Raw genomic sequence first — 20,310 nt, forward strand, 5'->3', positions numbered from 1 at the left:
CTCGTATTCCGGGGCCGGTCCGTATCCATCCTTCCGGTGTCGGTGGGTCACCCGAGGCCCGTCCCGGATCTCCCGGTGTGTTCCGAAAGGGGTTGTCAGATACAGTGTAACCTGCATATAACGATTGGCACAGTCACAGGATTTTGACCGTTATACCGTGGATATCATTGTCCTCAGGTGACCCACTTCTTGTCCAGAAGGGATATTTATGGGGCACAGGACTGGTCAACTATCATAGGACCACTGAAAACCGCTATAATTACTCCCTAAGCTAGGCCATTTAAGGGTGCTCTAGCCACTGTAGCCTGACTTACTATAACGATTTGTATGGATTACTCAGCAAGATTCCTAGCGGTTAACGGAGTGTACAGGATCGAACGATTTCCCATACAAATAACGGTGGGTTCAGGATTCTGACCGTCATGTCGAGGATATCGTTATGTGCCCAAACGTTATGTGCAGGTTAGACTGTAGACCCATGACTACTTACCATAGCTCCCGCTATCCCTTGATTGACACGTTTACATAAGATGATGGTCTCTAGTCTTGTCCGAGCATAAATGCAGGGAGTCGTTTGAGCGATTGATTCCGATTTCAACGACTCTCCTATCACTGTGAGAGCTCGCCAAGCCGAAACACAGGTGCATCCCGACCTCAGCCTTACCAACAACTGTCAGCCCCAAATCTTGGTACCTTGCCGGCGACACCTTGGATGGTACTTCCAGTTCTCAAATGGCAGAGACTGACATGTGATCGCAAGCATCCACAACGTGAACGGAGTATGCCGGTACCACTCCAATTCCCGCCACACACTCAAATCCAGCTGCGGACGGAGGCGGGAAAGCGGGAGCGGAGCACACGTTTTTCACCCTTTCGGATGACGTCTGGATTGATGGGAGCCGAATTGGTTCGGCTAGAGTTCTAGCCAATCAGCGCCCGCGGGGACCTTGAAATGCCCCACATGGACCTGAAAGCTTCCCCAACAGTTTCCTCAACAAAACTGCTGAACAACGGTTGTTCACCAAACCTTCCAAGATCCCGGTCGCTTCTGGGCAAACGAGATGCATTCGCTTGGGGTGGCGTGTTGCACCTTCTCTGCTCAGCCGAGGCCAATTAGAGTCGAGTCACCTAAAACGACGGAGTGCTGAACTAAAACGACGGAGTACATCTGCATTGTACCCTTCCATCTAACCAATCAAATTACATCACTCAGCACTCGCCCCGAACAGCTTGGTCAACGTACTCAGGGCAAATGGCAGCTACAGCGGTAGAGAGCAGACCTGGAAAATCAAGTAGTATTCCTTTTTATTTTGCATTCAGTTTCAAAGGCTCGGCTTGGAATGCAATACCAAGAGATTTTAGTTTCCGTACCTGGGATTTGGCGCGTGTAATCATGTTGTATGTATAGCGCTTAGTGACTTCAAAATTCGGTACTTCAATGCTGGTGGAAATTGCTGTGTATGTCGATGTACTCCGTCGCTTTAGTACAGTACTCCGTCGTTTTAGGTGACTCGATTAGAGTTGGTTCGAGAGTGACCTTAAAAGTCGGTAAGTTTTCGCCTCGGCCAGGCGGATCATGTCATTTGTAAGAGTACGTATTGTGGTTTGCGTGTTAGATATCGCTTCCCAACAAGCGTCAACAAAGTTGGGCAGTGGCAACTGTCATTCTTGTGTGTGCCAAACCCGTCTTTGGAACGTGTCTGGAATCTGGATTCCTCACACAAGACAGTCTCCGTTATCATACGCTGCTCGGACCCGCCTACCCTAAGCATCATTCACACACCCTTGCTGGTTCCGTTCCGTATAAAACATTTCTGTCCCGTCACCTACTTCTCTTCCCTATTGAGAAACCCCTCCTGTGGTTTGTCTTTCCATCGTCTTCCCTTCAGACACGGCCGAACTTGAGCAAGGTTTGCCAGCGGCTTCCCGTCAGTTCAACCTACCACGCCGTGACCGCCGGCCAACATGGCGTCGTCCTCCTCTTCGGCGGTCCCGCAGGCTGAGGCCTTTCCGGACGGCACTACCGACTACATTCCCGTGAGGAAGAAGCAATACGACCTCCGAAAGCCTCGTAAGTTTCCGCCGCCCTGTCTTCCGTCTTCCGTCGTTCTCGTATGCTAATCAGAGGTTTGCTGCAGATATCACGGAGCAGCCGATAACATGGAAGAACTGGTACCAGCATGTCAACTGGCTGAACACAACCTTCATCATTTTCATTCCGCTGGCCGGCCTCATCTCCTCGTATTGGGTGCCTCTGCAGACTAAGACGGCCATCTTCACTGTTGCCTATTACTTTTTCGCAGGCCTTGGAATCAGTTAGTTAACCCGGCCGAGAAAGATTGGGGCGCTCAGAATGACTGACCTATCTACCAGCTGCCGGTTACCACCGTCTCTGGGCTCACTCGAGTTACAAGGCTACCCTTCCCCTGAAGATCTTCCTTGCCGCCGGTGGCTCCGCTGCCGTTGAGGGTAGCGCTCGTTGGTGGTCAAGTCTCCATCGTTCGCACCATCGGTATACCGACACTGAGAAGGATCCTTACTCGGTCCGCAAGGGCTTGCTCTACAGCCACATCGGTTGGATGGTCATGAAGCAGAACCCCAAGCGAATTGGCCGCACCGACATCACCGACCTGAATGGTGAGTGTCCCTTGTGGGAGTGATCGTTGTGTCGGTCATATTGCTAACGGAAGCAGACGATGCCGTGGTTGTCTGGCAGCATCGCAATTATCTCAAGTCCGTCGTGACCATGGCTCTGGTTGTGCCCATGCTCGTTTGTGGTCTCGGCTGGGGCGACTTCCTTGGTGGCTTCGTCTATGCTGGTATCCTCAGAATGTAAGTTGTCCAGATAACGAGCACTGTGATCGGGCCATATTGACCAAGATCAGCTTCTTCATCCAGCAGGCCACTTTCTGTGTCAACAGCTTGGCCCACTGGCTCGGTGACCAGCCCTTTGATGACCGTAACTCTCCGAGGGATCATGTTATCACCGCACTGGTTACTCTTGGCGAGGGTTATCACAAGTATGGACCCCTTCTTCTTCATCTTTTGTCCATCCGGCAGGGGTGACAGGATTGGCTGACCGTTCACTAGCTTCCACCACGAGTTCCCGAGCGACTTCCGTAACGCCATCGAGTGGTGGCAATATGACCCTACCAAGTGGTTCATCTGGACCATGAAGCAGCTTGGCCTTGCCTACAACCTGAAGACATTCCCCCAGAACGAAATCGAGAAGGGCCGAGTGCAGCAGCAGCAGAAGAAGCTCGACCAGAGACGAGCCACACTCGACTGGGGTATCCCCCTTGAGAATCTGCCCGTTATCAGCTGGGATGATTTCGTTGCCGAGTCCAAGAACGGCAAGGCCTGGGTCGCCATTGCCGGTGTGATCCACGATGTCGGCAAATTCATTGCTGATCACCCTGGTGGCAAGGCTCTGATCACGTCAGCCATCGGGAAAGATGCCACTGCCGTCTTCAACGGTGGTGTCTATAATCACTCCAACGCGGCCCACAATCTGCTCTCCACTATGCGAGTTGGCGTTCTTCGGGGCGGCTGCGAGGTGGAGATTTGGAAGCGTGCCCAATCCGAAAACAAGGATGTGGCCGCTATCACCGACTCCACTGGCCAGCGCATTGTCCGTGCCGGCGACCAGGTCACACGCGTTTCTCAGCCGGTTGCGACCGCCGATGCCGCATGAGCGACTTATTTCATCATTGCCAAACTCGTCAGCTCACAAGCAATGCGAGGATCCAAAGAAATTTTACGACACACACGAAACCGTACTGTGGCGGTTTAGTAACCCGGTGTTAGTTGCATGAATGGTGTTTGGGCGGAGGGAGGTGGGGCCATCCAACCTCGAAGTTGGGTGCCGCCCGTTTAACATTGCTAAACACCTCCGCATTATCGGTGTCATTTTCTAGGCGTTATGAGATGGGTACAAAAAGGGTTTCGGTCTGTTTATTACTTGGGCGTCGGTCGTGGACACCTAGATGATTTGTATTAACGGAGCGATGGCGCAACGCACAAATACCTTGACTTTTGCCAAGCACTTACTGAATCCGAAGAATGCTTCAATACCATGGTGTGATGGGATGCCCTTGCTTCTTTAAAATGACCTCTCCTCCTCAAGCCTGTTCTGATATCGAAGTGAATCAATGCTATCCTGCGTATCTATCGGTACGGCGCGGTAGTACAGCTTCGGGCCCAAATAGGGGTGGTCAGTGAAGAAGTAAACAAGCAACATGGAAGACACCTGCAATGGCATGTAATTAACCAACAACCACCGGTGTTAGTCAATGCCCAAATTTGCTCTCATACTTCACCAGTAACGAATTAGGATCGCTAATTATTTATCTATGAAGATTTGTTTCCATGACTTCCAGATCGATAGCAATCAACTCTGCTCCCTAGCTCTCACTCCCTCACACATCACCCGGAACCATGAGTCACCACTAATCCGTCTAAATCAGCTCCTGGATCTTAACGCTTTGACTGCTCACCATGTTGTGGATCTTTTTATGTCAGGTTGGTTTGTCTAACAACTAAGCAGCATCACGGAAGATGAACCCGCCCTATTTGGCTTGCGAAGTTAAAACGTCTAAGAAAAAGGGGTAAGCCGAACTAGAAGATTTTTGAGACTTTGAACAGCCAGTGCCCCTTGATGCAGTCAGTGGGTGCATCATGTGTGTTGGACTCTGTCAGCAAAGTTGAATCCACGTCTGCATGCTACTTGAGAGGAATAGCAGCAAATAAACCAAGGTCACAGAAAACTGCAGGGGGGAAAGAATTGATAGCTTGTCTGTCTAATAAAGAGCAGAAACCCTCTCGGCGCCAGCCTACCACAGATCTATGCCCGGATCTCCCTATAGAAAGGAGAGTATAAACGACGGACTGAACCGAGGAGGGAAAAGTAAGACCGCGATGTCCGCCGAAAATCACAAAACTGTACCGCCAACCTCCGTCTCCGCCAGCCCAGGCGCCATGCTAATTATGCTATGCTTATGCCATGCCATGTTGTGTGATGCCCTGTGATGCAAGTCTCCTCTGAACCAAGGCTGTGTTTCCTGCCGTTCCGTAGAGCTCACTGCTCCCCCAGAACGTGCTTCTATTTGTGTATACCAGTAGGATTCTGGACGCGGTCGGCTCATCTATATCTCAAAGGCCCGCGTGAAACTATCTCGCAGATGATGAGAATGGGGGTCTTGATCGTAACGTCGTATTTGCTGACTTGTAGTTATGCTTCCGCCCTAATCCTCTTTCCAGAACTCGTGATACCAAACGTGTCGGTGATCCTAGCTAGGATAAAGGTGCTGATGAAAAAACGCTTTCCACTGCCAGGGTTGAGACCGCGGGTATGGTGGTACTCATTTGAACAGGCTGCGCAGATCCATCAAGCGCTGCCTCGCGGCCTCTGTGCGGTCCGCGATCTTGTCCGCCGAGTCGCGGTCCATGCTGAGACTGGCCAATTTCTTCTTCTTGTCCTGTAACAGAAGCATCTTTTCCTCGAAGCTGTCCTTCATGATGAAGCGAACCGTGCGGACAGGACGCTTTTGCCCCAGACGGTGCACACGATCCACTGCCTGGGCCTCAGCGGCCGGGTTGAATTGCGGCTCCATCACATAGACACTGTTGCCGGCAGTCAGGTTGAGGCCCAAACCGCCAGCCATGATGCTGACTAGGATGACCTGCACTGACGGGTCATCCCGAAATGCGTCCATTGCAGCGTTCCGCGCATTCCGGGACATCTTGCCGTCAAGTCGAGTGTAAGTTATGCCAGCGTTATCCAGCGCGACCTGGATAAGGTCGAGATGGGATGTCCATCCGGAGAAGACAACCGACTTGTACGGCGGCTCGCCAGGCATCATGGCGCTCTTTTCCTTGTTTGCCAGCAACTCCTCAAGGAGGGCGCGTGTCTTGGTGTGTGGACCGCTGTAGCGGTCGTCGGGAATGACCTTGCCGGTGCCGCCCTTGTTCTTAGCCACGCGAGATTCGTGTTCATAATCGGCACGGCTACGGCGAAGCTCCACGCACGACGACTTGTCGATGCCGGCACACACGCCGCACCCATCTTCACCATTGTTGTGCTGCTCATTGCGAAGCACCTTGATGCAGGAGGGACAATAGGTGTGGAAACATTGCGCCATGTACCCGAGGGTATCATCCTGGCGGTCAGCCTCTGGGTCATCGACCTCAACGGCGCCAAGTCTGCAATTGCACCTGAAGCAATTGTCACTGTTTCCCTCCTGCATTAGGTACAGCATCTCATAGGCCTTGTTCTCCTGAAGCATAGGTCTCTCGTTTTCGTCGTCGCTGTCGAGGTCAATAGGAGTTTCGGCTGTCATGCCCTGAAGCTCGGCAAGATCCTCGTCGTTGAGGAGGTCTTTCCCGTGAGCACAAATCAAGCGGAGCTGCAGGATGGAGCGCAGAATGTGTATCATGGTTCTACCGCCAATGATGCGGTCCTGGCCAATGCCCTGGCCGGTCAAAACCCGAACGCGTTCCTGTGCAGTCTTTGCAAACCAGTCGTAGATGCGCCGCTCCTCTGGGGTGAACTCCAGCCTGATGACCTCGTCCGTACGGGGTGGGAGATGGATCTTGTCTTTGAGCCGCCGCAGTGTAATTGTGTCAATGAGGACACGAAGCTTGGGCACGATCTCAGGCTCCGCCATTTTGAAAGGCTGAATAATGTACTGCTGAAACTTGCTCTTCTCGTCAAAGGGCTTCAGCCGCAAGAACGCAAGTAGTGCGGCGAGGTCATCCAGCTTGTTTTGGACGGGGGTTCCGGTAACAGCCCAGCGGCGATTTGCCTGCAGTCGGCAGACGGACTTGAATGCCAGCGTGTTCTGTTCACGGATTGTGTGGGCTTCGTCGAGAACGATGCGAAACCAGCCAATCTCCTCCAAGGGGTAAGCGCCCCGCTTCCTCTTAATTCTCGAGTTGAGCTCGCTAACGACAGATCCGTAGGTAGTGATGACGAGATCAAACTGCGCCAGCTGAGACACGTCCTTGATGCGGTTAGGACCGTGGTAAATGTGGTATGTGATTGTGTCCGGCTTGATATGTTGCTTGATCTGCTCCTCCCAGTTTGTCACTGTACTCAGGGGACATATCAACAGGGTTGCTCTTCCATTCTGCCGCAGTGGCGTTAAGTCAAGGGTCGTCGGTCGCGGGATTTCGAATTGCTGCTGAGGTCTCCGCTCCGGGACCTTGGGTTGAACGGGAGGAAGCTGTGACCACTGGTGTGCGGCGTCGAGCGTCTTTGTGACGAGCGAGAGCACGCTAAGAGTCTTGCCCAGGCCCATCATATCGGCCAGGATACCACCTAGAGTGGGAGGGGGCTGCTCACGCTGAATCTGATTTGTGACGACGTTGTAATATACCACAGCTCCGAATCTATCCCTTCTTTGTTGCCAAGTGGACGTGACGATGGCCTGGCCAGCATCGGGCAATTCATCAGACTCCCGTGAAATCATGAAATAGAGGGCCTGGCGCTGGTGCTTGAGTAACTCGGTTTGGATCCTCGCGTCTGGGTCCAGTTCGGGTAGCTCTTCAGACTTTGGCAGTGAGTCAAAGACGCCCAGAACTTCGGAACGAATTTCCTCGGCTGAGCGCACCACGGGCGGCGGGCGATATAGATTGTTTGTTCCCAGGTTGCTTGAGCGAGAAGAAACCGGCGGGGGCCTGTTTTCCTTGGCCATGGGATTGAACACCTTGACGCCAGTCTCCACACGCGGCGGGCTCACCAGGTTGACCTTCTTCGACGCCAAGTGATTTCCAACCTGCATGGCATACTTCCGGGGACCATAAATCATGAGCTCAAATTTGTGAGAAAATGAGGCCGGCTGGCCAACCTGTTCGCCGGGGCGTTTTCGCCTGGCAGGGATCCGGCAGTCTGTGCGGATCTGGAGGAGAGAGTCCAAGAGAGGAGCCAGACACTCTGCTGTCCTGGCGTCGACCGTACCGAAGATGTGGCGTGTATAGTCATAGACGTAGATCTTAGTAGTCTGATCATCAGCCCTTCGCTTAAGTACAACCTTAACCTGCGGCCAATAGTCGTCACCGTTAATAGACACCATGCCGGGTTTCGGTGCGGGGACCCTGTGACAGTTAATCGAGGCTCCTTCGACCATCCCGTAGCACACCTCCTCATCCTTGATAGGCGCCTTGGGCTCCTGAGACAGCAGGGCAGAATCAGAGTCGGCCTCTGTCAAGTCAATGGTCTCTTGAGGCTTCGGGCTAGGTTCGGATCTCGCAGCATCTTCGGACGAGGTTGGCTTGATATGGAAGCTAAGAGCACCGTTCGTTGTGAAGGCATGGAGGGGCTCTAGCTGGGTCCCCGGATCATTCTCGTTTTCAGTCTTGCGACGCTTTGGCTGAGGCACTATCCGCTCTTGCACGTTATGCAGGCGCTCAATGCTCTGGCCGAATCCGTTTTGGAAGACGGGCATGGTAAGAGTCCGCTGAGGTTGGCGAACCACGCCATTCTGGCGGCCGGCAGGCGGAGTGGAAGAATCGGCAGTCTGGGGCTCGTCAGGTCCGGTGAATTGGAAGGACATCTGCTCCGATCCAAGGGAGGGTGTAGCCGAGGAGCCGCACGGAGCGGCGCTTGCAGACTGTGGTCGGGCCGGGGAGGCAGCCGCAGCCTTGGGGTTGAGCAGCGCAGTCGGGCTCCATTCCATTGCTCCCAAATGTGGCGGGACAAGCCCAGACTAATTTGGATCTGTGAGTCGGGGTTATTAGGACGAGGGTACCGCTGGTTTTGTATGTAGGCGGTCGTAACACAAACTAGCGCCAACCGGGACCGAGGTTGCAAAGAAGCAATCAACTATTTTGAGTGGGAGCGGTGAAAAAACAACCGGGAAGGCTGGAAGTAAATAGAAGGTTCAAAAGGCTCACTCACACCGAGCTGGCTGAGGCTGCCAACGCCTTCGGAACGGCGGGGTGCCTGATCAAATAGATTTGGCAACCAGTGAACTTTCTGCTCTCCGACCAGAAATGAGATGCCACCAGATGCGACGCGAACCGACGGGCATAACTAGCTAAGAAAGCTCGTCGGTTTAGGGTATGTGTATCGCGAGGATGTGTTGCATCGAGGATATCTCAACTCGTCAGTTGCCCCAGCAAGCAGATTCTGTGCTCGATGGTGAAGGGATACGGAGGGTGAAGTTTCAAGGTTAGGTGGTACCTGAGGACTTCCGTTCGGTACTAAGGCAGACTGAAGAGGAGGGAGAACAGGGCAGGTAGTCCGTAGGAAGAGAAGAGAGCGCGTTTGTGGCAGCGGGAATTTTTTACGTCTGTTTTCTCTCAGTTCCTCAGATTAAAGGGTATCATCGTACGATGGCGTGAAAGAAAGGTGGTTAGGTAAAAGCAGTCGGGAGGACGTGGGAGGAAGAAGTGGTTTGGCGACTTCCTCGTCGAGCCGTCACTTTCAGATGTCAGTCAGCCCGGGAGAGCTTTATCGCTATCGCCCCGGTTCGATAGGCGCGCGTGACCCTGCACAGATTGCAGCCAGGCGGCATGGGCACGTGCGCAGTGCGCCAAAAGGTCGGAAGGCCCTGTTATCCAGCTTCAAGAAATCGGTGCACGTCCTCGGATGAAAAGGCCTGGCTAACCTCAGCAAAAAGCCGAGTCTTTGATGGCGACAGGTACTGGCCCTTCTGTGATGTTGAGATGAGGCTTTTTGGAAACGACCCGACAACCCAGAAGGTGGACTTGAAGGCGCATACGCATGCGCACCCTGCGTGTCACCCGGCGGAGATGCACAGCCCGGCGTCAGGGGCGGCAATTGTGCTGCAAGATGCTTTCCAGAGGCTTGATCAACCAGAACGCTAATTCCTTCCCGGCGACCCTTGGTGCAGCCTAAACTTTCTTGTCTGCCAATCTGAAGTGCAGGAATCTGGAAAGGGCCTGTCGTGGGGAACTGAACCCCGCATAGAATGGCTGCATTTATGTTGAGGTCGTGTACTGTATGTACTGTACATACATATTCTACGTACTGTACAGTCGTACACTACCGGTAGTTTAATGGCTTCCACCCTTTCTCCAGTCGAAATGGCCATGTCCCAGTTCACCGACTCAACATCCCTTCTCAGCTGTGGGTGCGATGTTCTCCTTGCTCCGAACCCAACGGGCCGCGTGACCACGCTGCGATGGAAGAAACCGGAATCTGACCCTCCTCGATGACTCTTTCTGCGTCTAACTGAAAGAGACCGCTTCAAAAACCCACTTCACCCCACGGCCCCGTTTCCGCAGGCTCGGCAGTCACTCCTCCCCCACACCATCCCCATCCACATCCATCCCAGGTGCCCTTGCCAGCCCAATCCCCGCCGGATCAATGGCCGGAGACCTCGCCGACGACGACGGTGGTCTACCACTCCCCCCAACAAGCACCTCAATCTGAACATCAGAGTCGGCAGCACCACTACAACCTGCAATATCCACTACAACCTGATGCTCCCGACCGCGACTTCTGGTCCGCCGCCTCCTCCTCGTCTCACTCACTCCACCAGGCCCATCACGATCCACACCGCCACCCGCTCCCCTGCCGTTATCCTCAGCAACCATCCCCTCACAGACCCAATCCAAACCCAGTCTCAACCCCAAACCCAGACAAACCGGCGACCTCGAGCGCGACGGACTCTGACTCCTCTTCCTGCTCCTCCCCCTTCTTAAACTGCTTCTCCTCCTGCTCCTACTCCTGCTCCTGCTCCTAACCCTGTCCCTTGCCCGTCCCCTCTTCCCCTCCTTTTCCTCTGCCGCCCCTGCCCCCACCGCAACACGCCGCTGCTTATTCTTCTTCTCCAGCTGCAGCGCCCGCAGGAAGCGCATCACCCCTACTCCATCGCCCCCTCCTACCATGTTTGCACCGGTGCTGCTGATGGCATTGCTGGTCGTTGGGGTGGAAGGGGTGTGCGACCGGGAGGGCTGTGCGGAGAGAGACAGGGCGGCGAAGGGAGAGGCGCAGGTTGTTGTTGTTGTCGTCGTCGTCGATGTTGTTGCTACGGAGGTTGAGCGGTGGCGGGGGCGGCCGCGGAAGTTGGAGGTGGAGGTGGAAGAGGATTTATGTCTCGTTCTTGGGCCGCCACTGGTGCTGATCATGCCGAGGACCGGTGTTGGTTGAGTTTGGGTTTTCGCTGGGAGCGAACGAGGAGGGAGGGAGGCGAAGTCGTCGCGCCGGCGTTTGCGGCCCCGGGATACTTCGCGGTCTCTTGTTGCGTCAGGCCCGGTAGTGGTACTGCCGTCCCGCAGAAGGAGAGCTTGGAGTTGGCTTGTCATGGATGGGTCGGTAGCCTAGTTACCGGGTAAGTATTTTGGCACAGGTTTGGAGCAAGCGAGAAAGACGACACTAGGGCATCATAACGCTCAAGTGGGTGCAATGGCAGAGTCGACACAACGCTCGAGGGATGGGGGTAAGTACCCTGCTAGGTCCTGTGCGTTGATTCCGGGTGTGGACCAAGTCAAGCCAGAGTAATTGAAACTACGTATGTGAATATGACCGTTGGTCTCTTCACTAGCCGAATAAGACTGCAAAAGCTCCACGGTTGCCGCCACCAGGTCATGGCCCGTTACTTATGTGAAAGGCGGACCGGACGACTACATGGTCCGCGGGCTGCCTCCTGACTCAAGTAAAGGCGCCTAGGGGTATGGATGGAGGGAAGATTCAGGCGACCCAGTAACTTACTTTTACCATGATAGGTAGTACTTCGTACAGTCATCCTACTTCACCATTCAACAAGGGTGGTGTGGCCACCATTTGCTCTTGATTACTTCACTGACAGCTAAGACTACCGGTATCTAGGTGCCTTTAGTTGATGGTGGTAGGGTCTGAACTCTGAAGAGAAGTACCTAACAGTCTCTGTTGGCACGAGTGGACAAACGTCAATTTCCTGGAGCTAAGTACAGGTGTGACGAATGTGGCCGTCATCACGCCCCGCCTCGTACTTGTCCTTACTAAGGCGTGCTTAGCCGCTTGTGGCTTCAACTTTTGGTGCTTGGTATCCCTGTAAATCTAGGAGTGAGGACATGATTATAGAGGCCCGGGGCGTGAGCTTGATAGGACCCCTATAATATATGGTACATATCCGGGTTTGTTGATACACATTAGGTACAGATGAAAGGAAGTGCTGACTTGCTTCAGCTTGCAGGCAACCACCGTGGAAGCTTTACATGCCCTTGGGAGCGCCTCCGGGAAGCTCCTGAGGCTTACTCTGAGTAGGTCTCGCCTCCGTGGCCTTCGTTTTATCGGCCTCTACTTCAATAATCTTGGCAGCAACCGCAAGAGCTTCGCCATATCCTTTGAAACTCTCCATGAGATGTCTGACACTGGCAGAACCTTCCTTTATAGAGTCGGTAGTAGCCAAGACGGCCGTTGTGGCGTTTTGATTCCAAGGTAGCTCTTCGGGTCCTTTCCGAAGAGAGCGACTGGCGTGCCCAACAGCTTTCTCCGCACGCTCCAGGGTGGGGAGAGCATGGCCTAACGATTTGAGCGCCTTGTTCAATGACGCGGCAGCCCATTGAAGAGCCATGACGTTTCCATGGAAGTTAGGCTGACTGTTGGCAGTTGGCCTCTTGGTTGCCTCCTTGATATGTTTAGCCAGCATTGCCTTGCTCCCCGGTACCGGCCCATCATCCGAGACTAGTTTGCTGAACAGGCGTTTCCGCATCTCCATGTTATTTGTAACACCCTCGGCAGCAAGCCGTGCCTTGTACTCCTCAACACCACGCCGGACCTCTTCGTCTCCCACGTCACCGGCCAGGCCAGAGCCACTTGCGACATACTCTTCGAGAATACGCTGCTGGGCCTCCTCTTTCTCAGCCAGATCCTCTCGGCCTACGGCTCTAGCTTCTAGGGCCGCTTCCTGCGATTTTTTCGCCGTCCTCTGAAGGAGGCGTACTAGTTGTGCGTTGGTCGTGATAGGCTTGTCTGTCTTGCTGGCATTGAGCGTCGCCGCAAGGACAGAGCGCAAGACGGATAGGCGGTTTGTGTCCTTGGCCTTCATGGCTGTCTTGAGGTCATCCTTGAGCTTGGAGAGGAGGGGTGGCGGGGACAGCTCGGTCGAGTATGCCTTGCGCCAAACGGCCGAGGTGCACCGGTTTGCTGAAGGCGCACAGCTCGCCTGGCGGAATCGGCCGACTGAAAGAGAAATTCTGCTTGCCATGGTTATTAGAAGCTAGATTGTCGGGCGCCGGGCAATTAAGGTTTCCAACAGAGCTTCGTCGGGACGGGCAATGCTCAGTTGTTTGTGATTGCTTCTGCCTCCTTGCGTGGCATCGCGAGATTTCCAAACGGGCGAGAAATGATCGAGCTGCGGGTGTCCACTAGAAGCATCGGCACGCAACCCCATTGGTTGACTTTGCACGATTCGTACTGTTTGCACCGTATGTACAGAGGTACTGTTGGAGGTATGCTCCGAGTCCGAGTTAGACCTAACACAGTATTGAACCCGTAACCACTATGAAGTACTACAGAATCGCTTATTACCAAGTGTATGGATTGAAAGGACTGTTCTAGTCGCATCTTTATGCGAGGCTCAAACCAGTAGCGTCCAAAGTGAATCGCACTTCGGTCGCTGTAACTTAGGGAGTACAGTACAAATAACGTGACGCCGAATAAGGAGACGCCAATCACCTGACATCCCGCCCCCAATGCACAAGATCCACCACCAGGATCGGGGCAGCGCCGGGCACAGCCGCGGCCGCTTGATACGGGGATTCTTACAGTGAACGTTTTGGTCTGGAAAGACAAGGCTTTCCATCGCGGCATGGGACAATGTGGACCTGTTGCTTGAGATACAGGCGTAGTTGATGGGATACCGACTCGGAGACATTCCCGTCTTGATTGAGTGGGTTTGAACGGAGGACCCACGCTTCTAACTAGCTTTTGGACGAGGGCTTGTTGTTGAGGTTGGGCACCAGTGTGTATTCGTCCTTTGAACAGGACCAACATACTGTACTATATGTCCCCTACCTTACTTAGGTGCCGTAGGTAGCAGTCGAGTTGATTGTCCTCTGCATCCATGCGACGGCCATTTCCAGAAAGAGTCACCTGCTGTAGTGTACGAAGTCCGCATACACTACACCAAGGTAGGTGGGTAGCAAGTCCCGTGGCGGGCCGAGGCGGAATTCAGATGGCGTGGAGTGGGCAGGCATCGCGAGGGGTCGATAACGTTCATTTAAAGTCTTAGTGTAAACTCCTGGTCATGGCCTTGGCAAATAGTTCCGGCGCCCATTGCCTCTTCGAGTTTCTTCTTCTGCCGCGTGACGTCGAAACCATGGTGGAAAGCGGAAGGGGCCCCCTCTCAGGAGCCCACTATGCAGGGAGTTCCAACTGGAAGTTACGAAGCTATTTCCCTATGGTTGCCCTACTCGACCCGATCCAAACCCTCCTTCCCAGGAGTAAGGTATTCACTGCTTGATTAGACAACACAATCGCCAAACCTGGTGGAATCATTCGAAACACATTTCGACTCCGACAGGATGATATCGTTCCTGTCACCATGTTTGCGCTCGATACGTACCGATTGCCAGACGTGTAACCACAATGCTTTAGGATCACGCTTGTCTGCACACATACAGCAACGGGCTAAGAGACCGATCGGTTGGATAAGTCGGGTATAATCATGCTGTCTTTTGTATAGGCATCTTGGTAGGTCCCTTGCCCAACCGATTCCCAGCCGCTCACGTATTACGGTAGTATGTACCCAGAAAAAACCACGCTATGCGGCATCGCTAACACCAAGAACCCTCGTTGTCTGCGCTTCGTGCTTCGTCCTTATAGCTAGTGCCTCGCCCTCTTCCTCGAGTCGCTATGTCTCCGTTCTTTGGAGTGATTCTCGCTACGGCTTTCGCTGTGCCGCTGTTGCCGGCTTCCGCCCGGTTTCCGGCCGATGCAAACGTACCTAAGGCAATTTTACCGTCAGTTTTGTCTATGTCCGGTACTTATCGAGTATCGCGACGATGGCTCGAAGACGGCCAGTCCTGGGACCAGCATCTTACACTGGAAAATAAGCCTGCGCAAGTTCCGGCAATCAATTAGCAAGCAGCCAGGAAAGACAGGGCGCGGAAGCCCCTGAGTACAATGAATCGCCGATGCCTTGGGGATTACGAGCAGTGGCCACTCTCTCGTCGTACCTTGAAGGCTGGATTATCTGCCTCGTTACGAGCTTGCGCAACTAGAAGCTCTATGTCTGTGCTCGTCATGCTGCCGTTGCAGTCAAAATCAGCACCAAACACGCTTCCCAGGCCTGGAGTTACAGGACCTTACTCACTCCAGTGTGTGCGCAAAAGGGAATATGGCGAGAGAGGATAGGAGCCGGTGGACATTGGGTCGATTTGCTGTGCCGATGGCATAGTCCCGCGGATCTAGCTACTTGTCAGAACACTGGTTGTCTTTGGCAGACAGTGGCATTGCTTCGTCTGGAGACCCACGTACCGCTCGACCACCCGCTCAGGGGTAAAGTCAACAACCGGGATTCGATCTCGACAAAACCCGCTTGAGTCATCCAACTTTGCAACCGCAGCGGCGCCCTGGGGTCTTTTGCGGGCTGTATGCTTTGCATATAGCTCTGTGACCATACCTGAAGTGCATGGTCTTGATGCCTGCATCAGTGCTTGTGCGTCACGGGCAATGCCGTTGAAACCTACTTGAGGTAAGAGTCCCGTTATCCGACTGCGCATTGAAGTATATCTCCACCATCTGACACCAACCCCCCGGCCGAAGCACCCTCAATATGTCCCTCAAGTAATTCGGCCATCTGTCTGCATGAATGCCTCCGGCCATCATCCTGCTGTGCACCAGATCGAAGTAGTTCGAAGGGAAGGTAGATCTAGTCTGATGTCAGCCACGGCGACCGGCCAGTCTTTGCCGTCGGGTTGTCTCACGGACTGTTCAGGTCGTCTACCTGGAATTCCACATTTAGGGGCGCATCTTCTGGTACCGGGTACGGGTACACGTCGATTCCTATTACCTGAAATCACAAACGAAGTCAGCTCAGGATGCCATACGATGACGTCTTCTGATCGATAAACCCGCTTCGCCCAAACAGCCGTGCTGCAGGCGTAACCGAGGATAACCCAGGAATATTCTTCCCCGGCATGGGGACTCAGATTGCGATCATGGAACGCTATCAAGCTGTCCTGCGCACACAAGTTGCCTGGCGCCCACACCCAGCTTCTGCATCGTCTCAGGGACAGGAATCGGGACGTCCGTCCACCACGGAGCAAACACACACCTCGCAATCCGGATGCTCCGCCGCAACCTCGATAGCCCACGCCCCGGACCCGGAACCACAATCCAGGATTCTTCGCGGACGCGGAATCGGAGGAAAGATGAGCCTGTTGTCGAACATCATGTTGAAGATCTCGTGCATGTACTGGAGACGGTCGATTTCTTCCTGCCCGGCCAATGCAACGCTGATGAGAACAGGAATTGGCGAACAGACATGGCACAGCTTACATCGTCAACGGGAGCGAAATAGATGCCGTTCTCCACGGCATATCGCTGGAATTCCCTGTTAATGTGGACGACGAGCTCCCGGTATGTGTTGTCGACAGGGACAGTTTCAGCATCGCTAGAGCTGGCTTTAGCATTTCTCCTACTCCCGGGTGAAAGCTAGTAACCGGAGCGTCAAATACCCTTCGTCCATGACTGCAGCAGGCCGTCTCTAGCCTTATGGTGCTTGGAATGTGGAATATGTCGAGGAACAGTTGCGCAGTCAGGAAGATAACCACAGGGAGAGTTGAGAACACAGGCATCCCACGCGAAGTTTAAGGGAAAGCAGTCGGGAACTTGGGTTCAGGCATCTTGAGGACCTACATGGCATTATGCGGGCCCGGGAGCGTGGGCGGAGGTACTTTCAACCCCTTGCTCCTCGGGACGGGCTTCGAAGACTATATCGGACCATGTGCCTCTCCATCTGCGGCACTCTCACACGTTTGAAATGAGCAACTCTTTCCTTAGTGGGCCCTGTTCCCGTGCCAAATCACTCAGATTGGCCCACCGAGGCGGTTTGCGCGCCACGATGCCTTTGTCGATCAAAGCGCGTTGTTGGCACCATTATCCTCTAGGCATATGGAAATATAGCAAGGGACTACTACCGACCCCTGTCCCTGACAACCAGCATTCCCGGCGAAGTGGGTGGGAAGCAGATTGCGGTACCGCCGTTGCCTTAAAAGTTGTTGCAGCCTCTCAGGTGCTGAAAGGGAGTTGGGAAAAAAAAAAAAGCCACACCGCCCTTGGCCAGGACTGCCGGCCCTCTGGCTACGTGGACTGATGGGGACATTGCCAGGGAATGGGGGCGGAGAGGGCAGTGCCCTCTGCATGCTCAAGCTTTTGAGAGCCCGCCCCCGCATGCGCTTGGATTGACTCTCTGCTAATCAAGACATGTAGGGTGAAACACCTTTCCCGCTCCTAGATGGCATCCACTCGGCCGACGGTTGCCAGTCACCGCTAGCCCCGGTTCAAAAACTGCAGATAGTCCTCTGATTGGAGAGGTTCAGGTTCTGGCATGGCAGTTGAACGTGTCTCCTCCGTCAAGCGGCAGGGTCCCCGTTAATGAAGGGCAAGCTTATTAACCTGATGCAGCAGCACACAGACGACTGAGTTGGGCAGACAACGATGTATCCCGGGTGCTCTGCGTGCCTATGTCTGGTCCCGGCAGTGGAGACAAGGGGGCTGCCGACTCACTGGATGGCTGGGCGAATGGGCATCCTTGAGCTTATTGTTCCGTCAGTCCTATAATATAATGCTCGATCCGCTAAGAAAAGTTCGCATATGGACCTACCGTTTGGGACCTCCAGAATCAAAACAGGCGGAGAAACCGGGTCATCGGAGAATGGGACTGTATTCCAGGGACTTGGCAGGAGCCACCATCCGAGCCAATGCTGGCGCCAGGTACTTGTACCTACGCTGCACCTGACAACAGTTTCCCGACCAGGACGAATTTCCCCCTCTTTGCTCTGTTGATTCTCGGCTGCCAGACCGGCCTGACGTCAAGCAAGGGCTTAAGGGGCTAGGTACACTACACCACACCACATCAAAGGTTAATCCAAGGCGGCTGAGATGTATCCGAGGACATGGTCTCGGAATCACAAAGAGGGTTGAGCCCGCTACGGCCCCGCCGGGACGGTGTCGCATAGGTATTCGTAAGGTACTGTACGTTTTGGGCGGGATTGAAAGGGCAAAGGAAGGATTTTCCGAGAAAATTTCTGCCGCTCATCGTTTAGGCGGGCACTACTAACTTTACCTGTACGTTAGCGTACATACCGCCTGCAAAGCATCGATGCTCCCCCTTGTCGCAACCGGCCGGCGTGTCATCCATAATAACCTCAGCAATCCCGGCCCTATTCCAGTGTGGTTGTCCGTACTTGGCGGGCAGATATTCGCTGACGGGCAGCCTCGGCTGGCCTGTAGGCGGCAGCTTGTATGTATGCACAGTACAGTACACTACTTCTGCAGAGTCGAGATTTGCTGATCGGTCAAAACAATGAATGGGCGTCAAGCAGTCGCAAAGACGGCCAGGGACTGCCGTTCACATGCGGCACGTAACGTGGGTGGCTGGGCATATGTTCCCAGCGAACCGGGCCGAAACAAGATCCAGGGGTACGTACCCCTCCTCCCAGCGAGTCGGAGACGACGCCTCATGTCTTGTCAGCTCCGGCTGGCTGGTAAATTGCCCGCTTATCATCTGTGCGCAAACCATACCCACGGGTCTCTGCTGTCATTTTTGGCACACGCCCTCGCCATGGGTTCCCGGCTTGCGAAGGGCCCTTAGAGCTGTGAATCTGTTGTCACTGATCAGTCTTTGTAGTCATGATCGAACCCCTCCCCCCTAACAATGTGCTGTAGTGCAGAAACATATGGGTTGTTCGGCTAATGTTTAATGGCAGTTGCAGAACCCGTGGACCTCTGTATGGGACGATCGTAGAACGGCCCGTTGCGGAGGTAACGTTGTGTCGCCGCGGCCGCGGCTTCTTTAGGCGTCAGGGAAGAAATGAGGCTTCGGAAACCCCCTGCATCGCGCAGCATGATGAAATGGTTCTGGCGGAAATCTAAACTCGGCTTGAAGACACAGAGATTATCGCAACCGAGGCTTGGGTACCTAGGCTTTTTGTCCAAGTAGGCCTTGCCCACGTCCAACAACGATGCGGGTGCACGCGATGGCCCTCGTTACCTGTGTACTTTACGTTCGTGTTAGTGTAGCGATCCAAGGAGGCGGTCACGACCATAAGTGGGTAACCCTCACGACTTGCAGGCACCACATTTTTGATGTCCCGAGCATTGGGACCGAGTTCCTCCATCAATCAGTCAATCATTTGCGGCTATCCCGGGAAGCGGCTTTCCAAACAGCTTTTCCCCGCTCCCATATCAGACGAAATATTACCCAGACTCAAACCAGACAACCTCCCGTACACTGGGCAGCGACTGCAGCGTATGCAGCGGACGCCGAAAAATCTCCGTCTGTTCGTGCAGAATGGCACCGTTCCAGAGTTCGAAAGCTGTACGTCAGTCCTGGACAAGGCAAATGTTTTCTGTTCTCTCTTGTATGTACCTTTTTTTACGTCGATCCAGGTACGTATGTACAGTACAGTACAAAAAGGGAATCCCAACGATACCGGCATCACCTATTTTTTACACGCGTACCGTATTTACTGTAATTCCCGACGGAGCCGGTTCGATGGGACCGTGCAGGGGTTGAACAGCGACAGGGTTCGAACTTGTCGCAATCGACCAGGGGCCCTCCCTAGCCGCAACCGCTGCCTCGGGACAGGGCGCGGTTGACGACTCTCTCTTTTCACTTGACCCAACCGCACCTTTACCACGGAGTACACCACACGGTACCACGATCCTTCCCACCATTTTCCCATCTGCCTGTGCCGCTGTGGTGCAACCGCCACGACATGCACGTGGCCTCATTTGGCTTTCAGTTTCATGGCTGTTGTCAAATGCATCAATGAGGATTGAGGATGGATGAGTAGACCATACTTTGTTTATGCAGAGAGAATGCCATGCCCGGAAACAGGCCGTTCACCCGGGTATATGCATCGTGACCGAGGCGAGCCTGCCCGGCATCGCGGCGAATGTCCCCTACAGTACATACGAAGTACTCGTGCACATGAAAGACCATGGAGCTAAAACTTTGGCCGTTCCCCATGGCGTTTCCATTAACAATCTTTTCAGACATTATCGGGTGGTGGTTGTTTCTACGCTACGTGCTGTACCGACCCAGGCCCCCCTGTTTTCCCATGCGAGCGGGTTGTGCGACGGGAGATTACAGGCCCCTGCTCCTCGCAACCTCTCCGCTGAGTCTGCTCCCT

The 20,310-nt window shown here is 54.0% G+C and overlaps 6 protein-coding genes across 6 annotated transcripts; 2 read left to right on the top strand and 4 right to left on the bottom strand.

Annotated features, from left to right (window-relative positions):
• The first annotated feature begins 1,807 nt into the window (after positions 1 to 1,807).
• N656DRAFT_113970 (uncharacterized protein) lies at positions 1,808 to 3,878 on the top strand. The gene is made up of 6 exons (XM_064808519.1): positions 1,808 to 2,071; positions 2,139 to 2,315; positions 2,374 to 2,637; positions 2,694 to 2,832; positions 2,886 to 3,020; positions 3,091 to 3,878. The coding sequence occupies exons 1-6, from the start codon at positions 1,966 to 1,968 to the stop codon at positions 3,692 to 3,694; spliced, it is 1,425 nt and encodes a 474-aa protein (XP_064669760.1). The 5' UTR covers positions 1,808 to 1,965; the 3' UTR covers positions 3,695 to 3,878.
• A 1,374-nt stretch (positions 3,879 to 5,252) lies between these two features.
• On the bottom strand, positions 5,253 to 8,891 carry N656DRAFT_114334 (uncharacterized protein). The gene has a single exon (XM_064808523.1). It carries the CDS (start codon positions 8,673 to 8,675, stop codon positions 5,361 to 5,363), a length of 3,315 nt encoding a protein of 1,104 aa, XP_064669761.1. The 5' UTR covers positions 8,676 to 8,891; the 3' UTR covers positions 5,253 to 5,360.
• A 1,366-nt stretch (positions 8,892 to 10,257) lies between these two features.
• On the bottom strand, positions 10,258 to 11,686 carry N656DRAFT_768843 (uncharacterized protein; the record flags this gene model as incomplete). The annotated part of the gene is made up of 3 exons (XM_064813655.1): positions 10,258 to 10,392; positions 10,498 to 11,286; positions 11,678 to 11,686. The coding sequence occupies 3 exons, from the start codon at positions 11,684 to 11,686 to the stop codon at positions 10,258 to 10,260; spliced, it is 933 nt and encodes a 310-aa protein (XP_064669762.1).
• A 33-nt stretch (positions 11,687 to 11,719) lies between these two features.
• Positions 11,720 to 13,482, bottom strand: N656DRAFT_114007 (uncharacterized protein). The gene has a single exon (XM_064808521.1). It carries the CDS (start codon positions 13,152 to 13,154, stop codon positions 12,159 to 12,161), a length of 996 nt encoding a protein of 331 aa, XP_064669763.1. The 5' UTR covers positions 13,155 to 13,482; the 3' UTR covers positions 11,720 to 12,158.
• A 1,291-nt stretch (positions 13,483 to 14,773) lies between these two features.
• N656DRAFT_710347 (S-adenosyl-L-methionine-dependent methyltransferase) lies at positions 14,774 to 16,573 on the bottom strand (the record flags this gene model as incomplete). Its single annotated transcript, XM_064811667.1, has 9 exons — positions 14,774 to 14,894; positions 14,992 to 15,005; positions 15,127 to 15,196; positions 15,264 to 15,361; positions 15,420 to 15,586; positions 15,640 to 15,821; positions 15,877 to 15,962; positions 16,227 to 16,388; positions 16,451 to 16,573. Coding segments are annotated over 9 exons (1,023 nt in total), but the record flags the coding sequence as incomplete, so codon positions are not given.
• Positions 16,574 to 18,122: 1,549 nt separating this feature from the next.
• On the top strand, positions 18,123 to 19,029 carry N656DRAFT_114299 (uncharacterized protein). Its single transcript, XM_064808522.1, has 3 exons — positions 18,123 to 18,416; positions 18,496 to 18,595; positions 18,883 to 19,029. The coding sequence occupies exons 1-3, from the start codon at positions 18,276 to 18,278 to the stop codon at positions 18,918 to 18,920; spliced, it is 279 nt and encodes a 92-aa protein (XP_064669765.1). The 5' UTR covers positions 18,123 to 18,275; the 3' UTR covers positions 18,921 to 19,029.
• The last annotated feature ends 1,281 nt before the right edge of the window (positions 19,030 to 20,310 follow it).

The sequence above is a fragment of the Canariomyces notabilis genome (genome assembly GCF_033297395.1).
Source record: "Canariomyces notabilis strain CBS 508.74 unplaced genomic scaffold N656scaffold_12, whole genome shotgun sequence".
Taxonomy (NCBI): domain Eukaryota; kingdom Fungi; phylum Ascomycota; class Sordariomycetes; order Sordariales; family Chaetomiaceae; genus Canariomyces; species Canariomyces notabilis.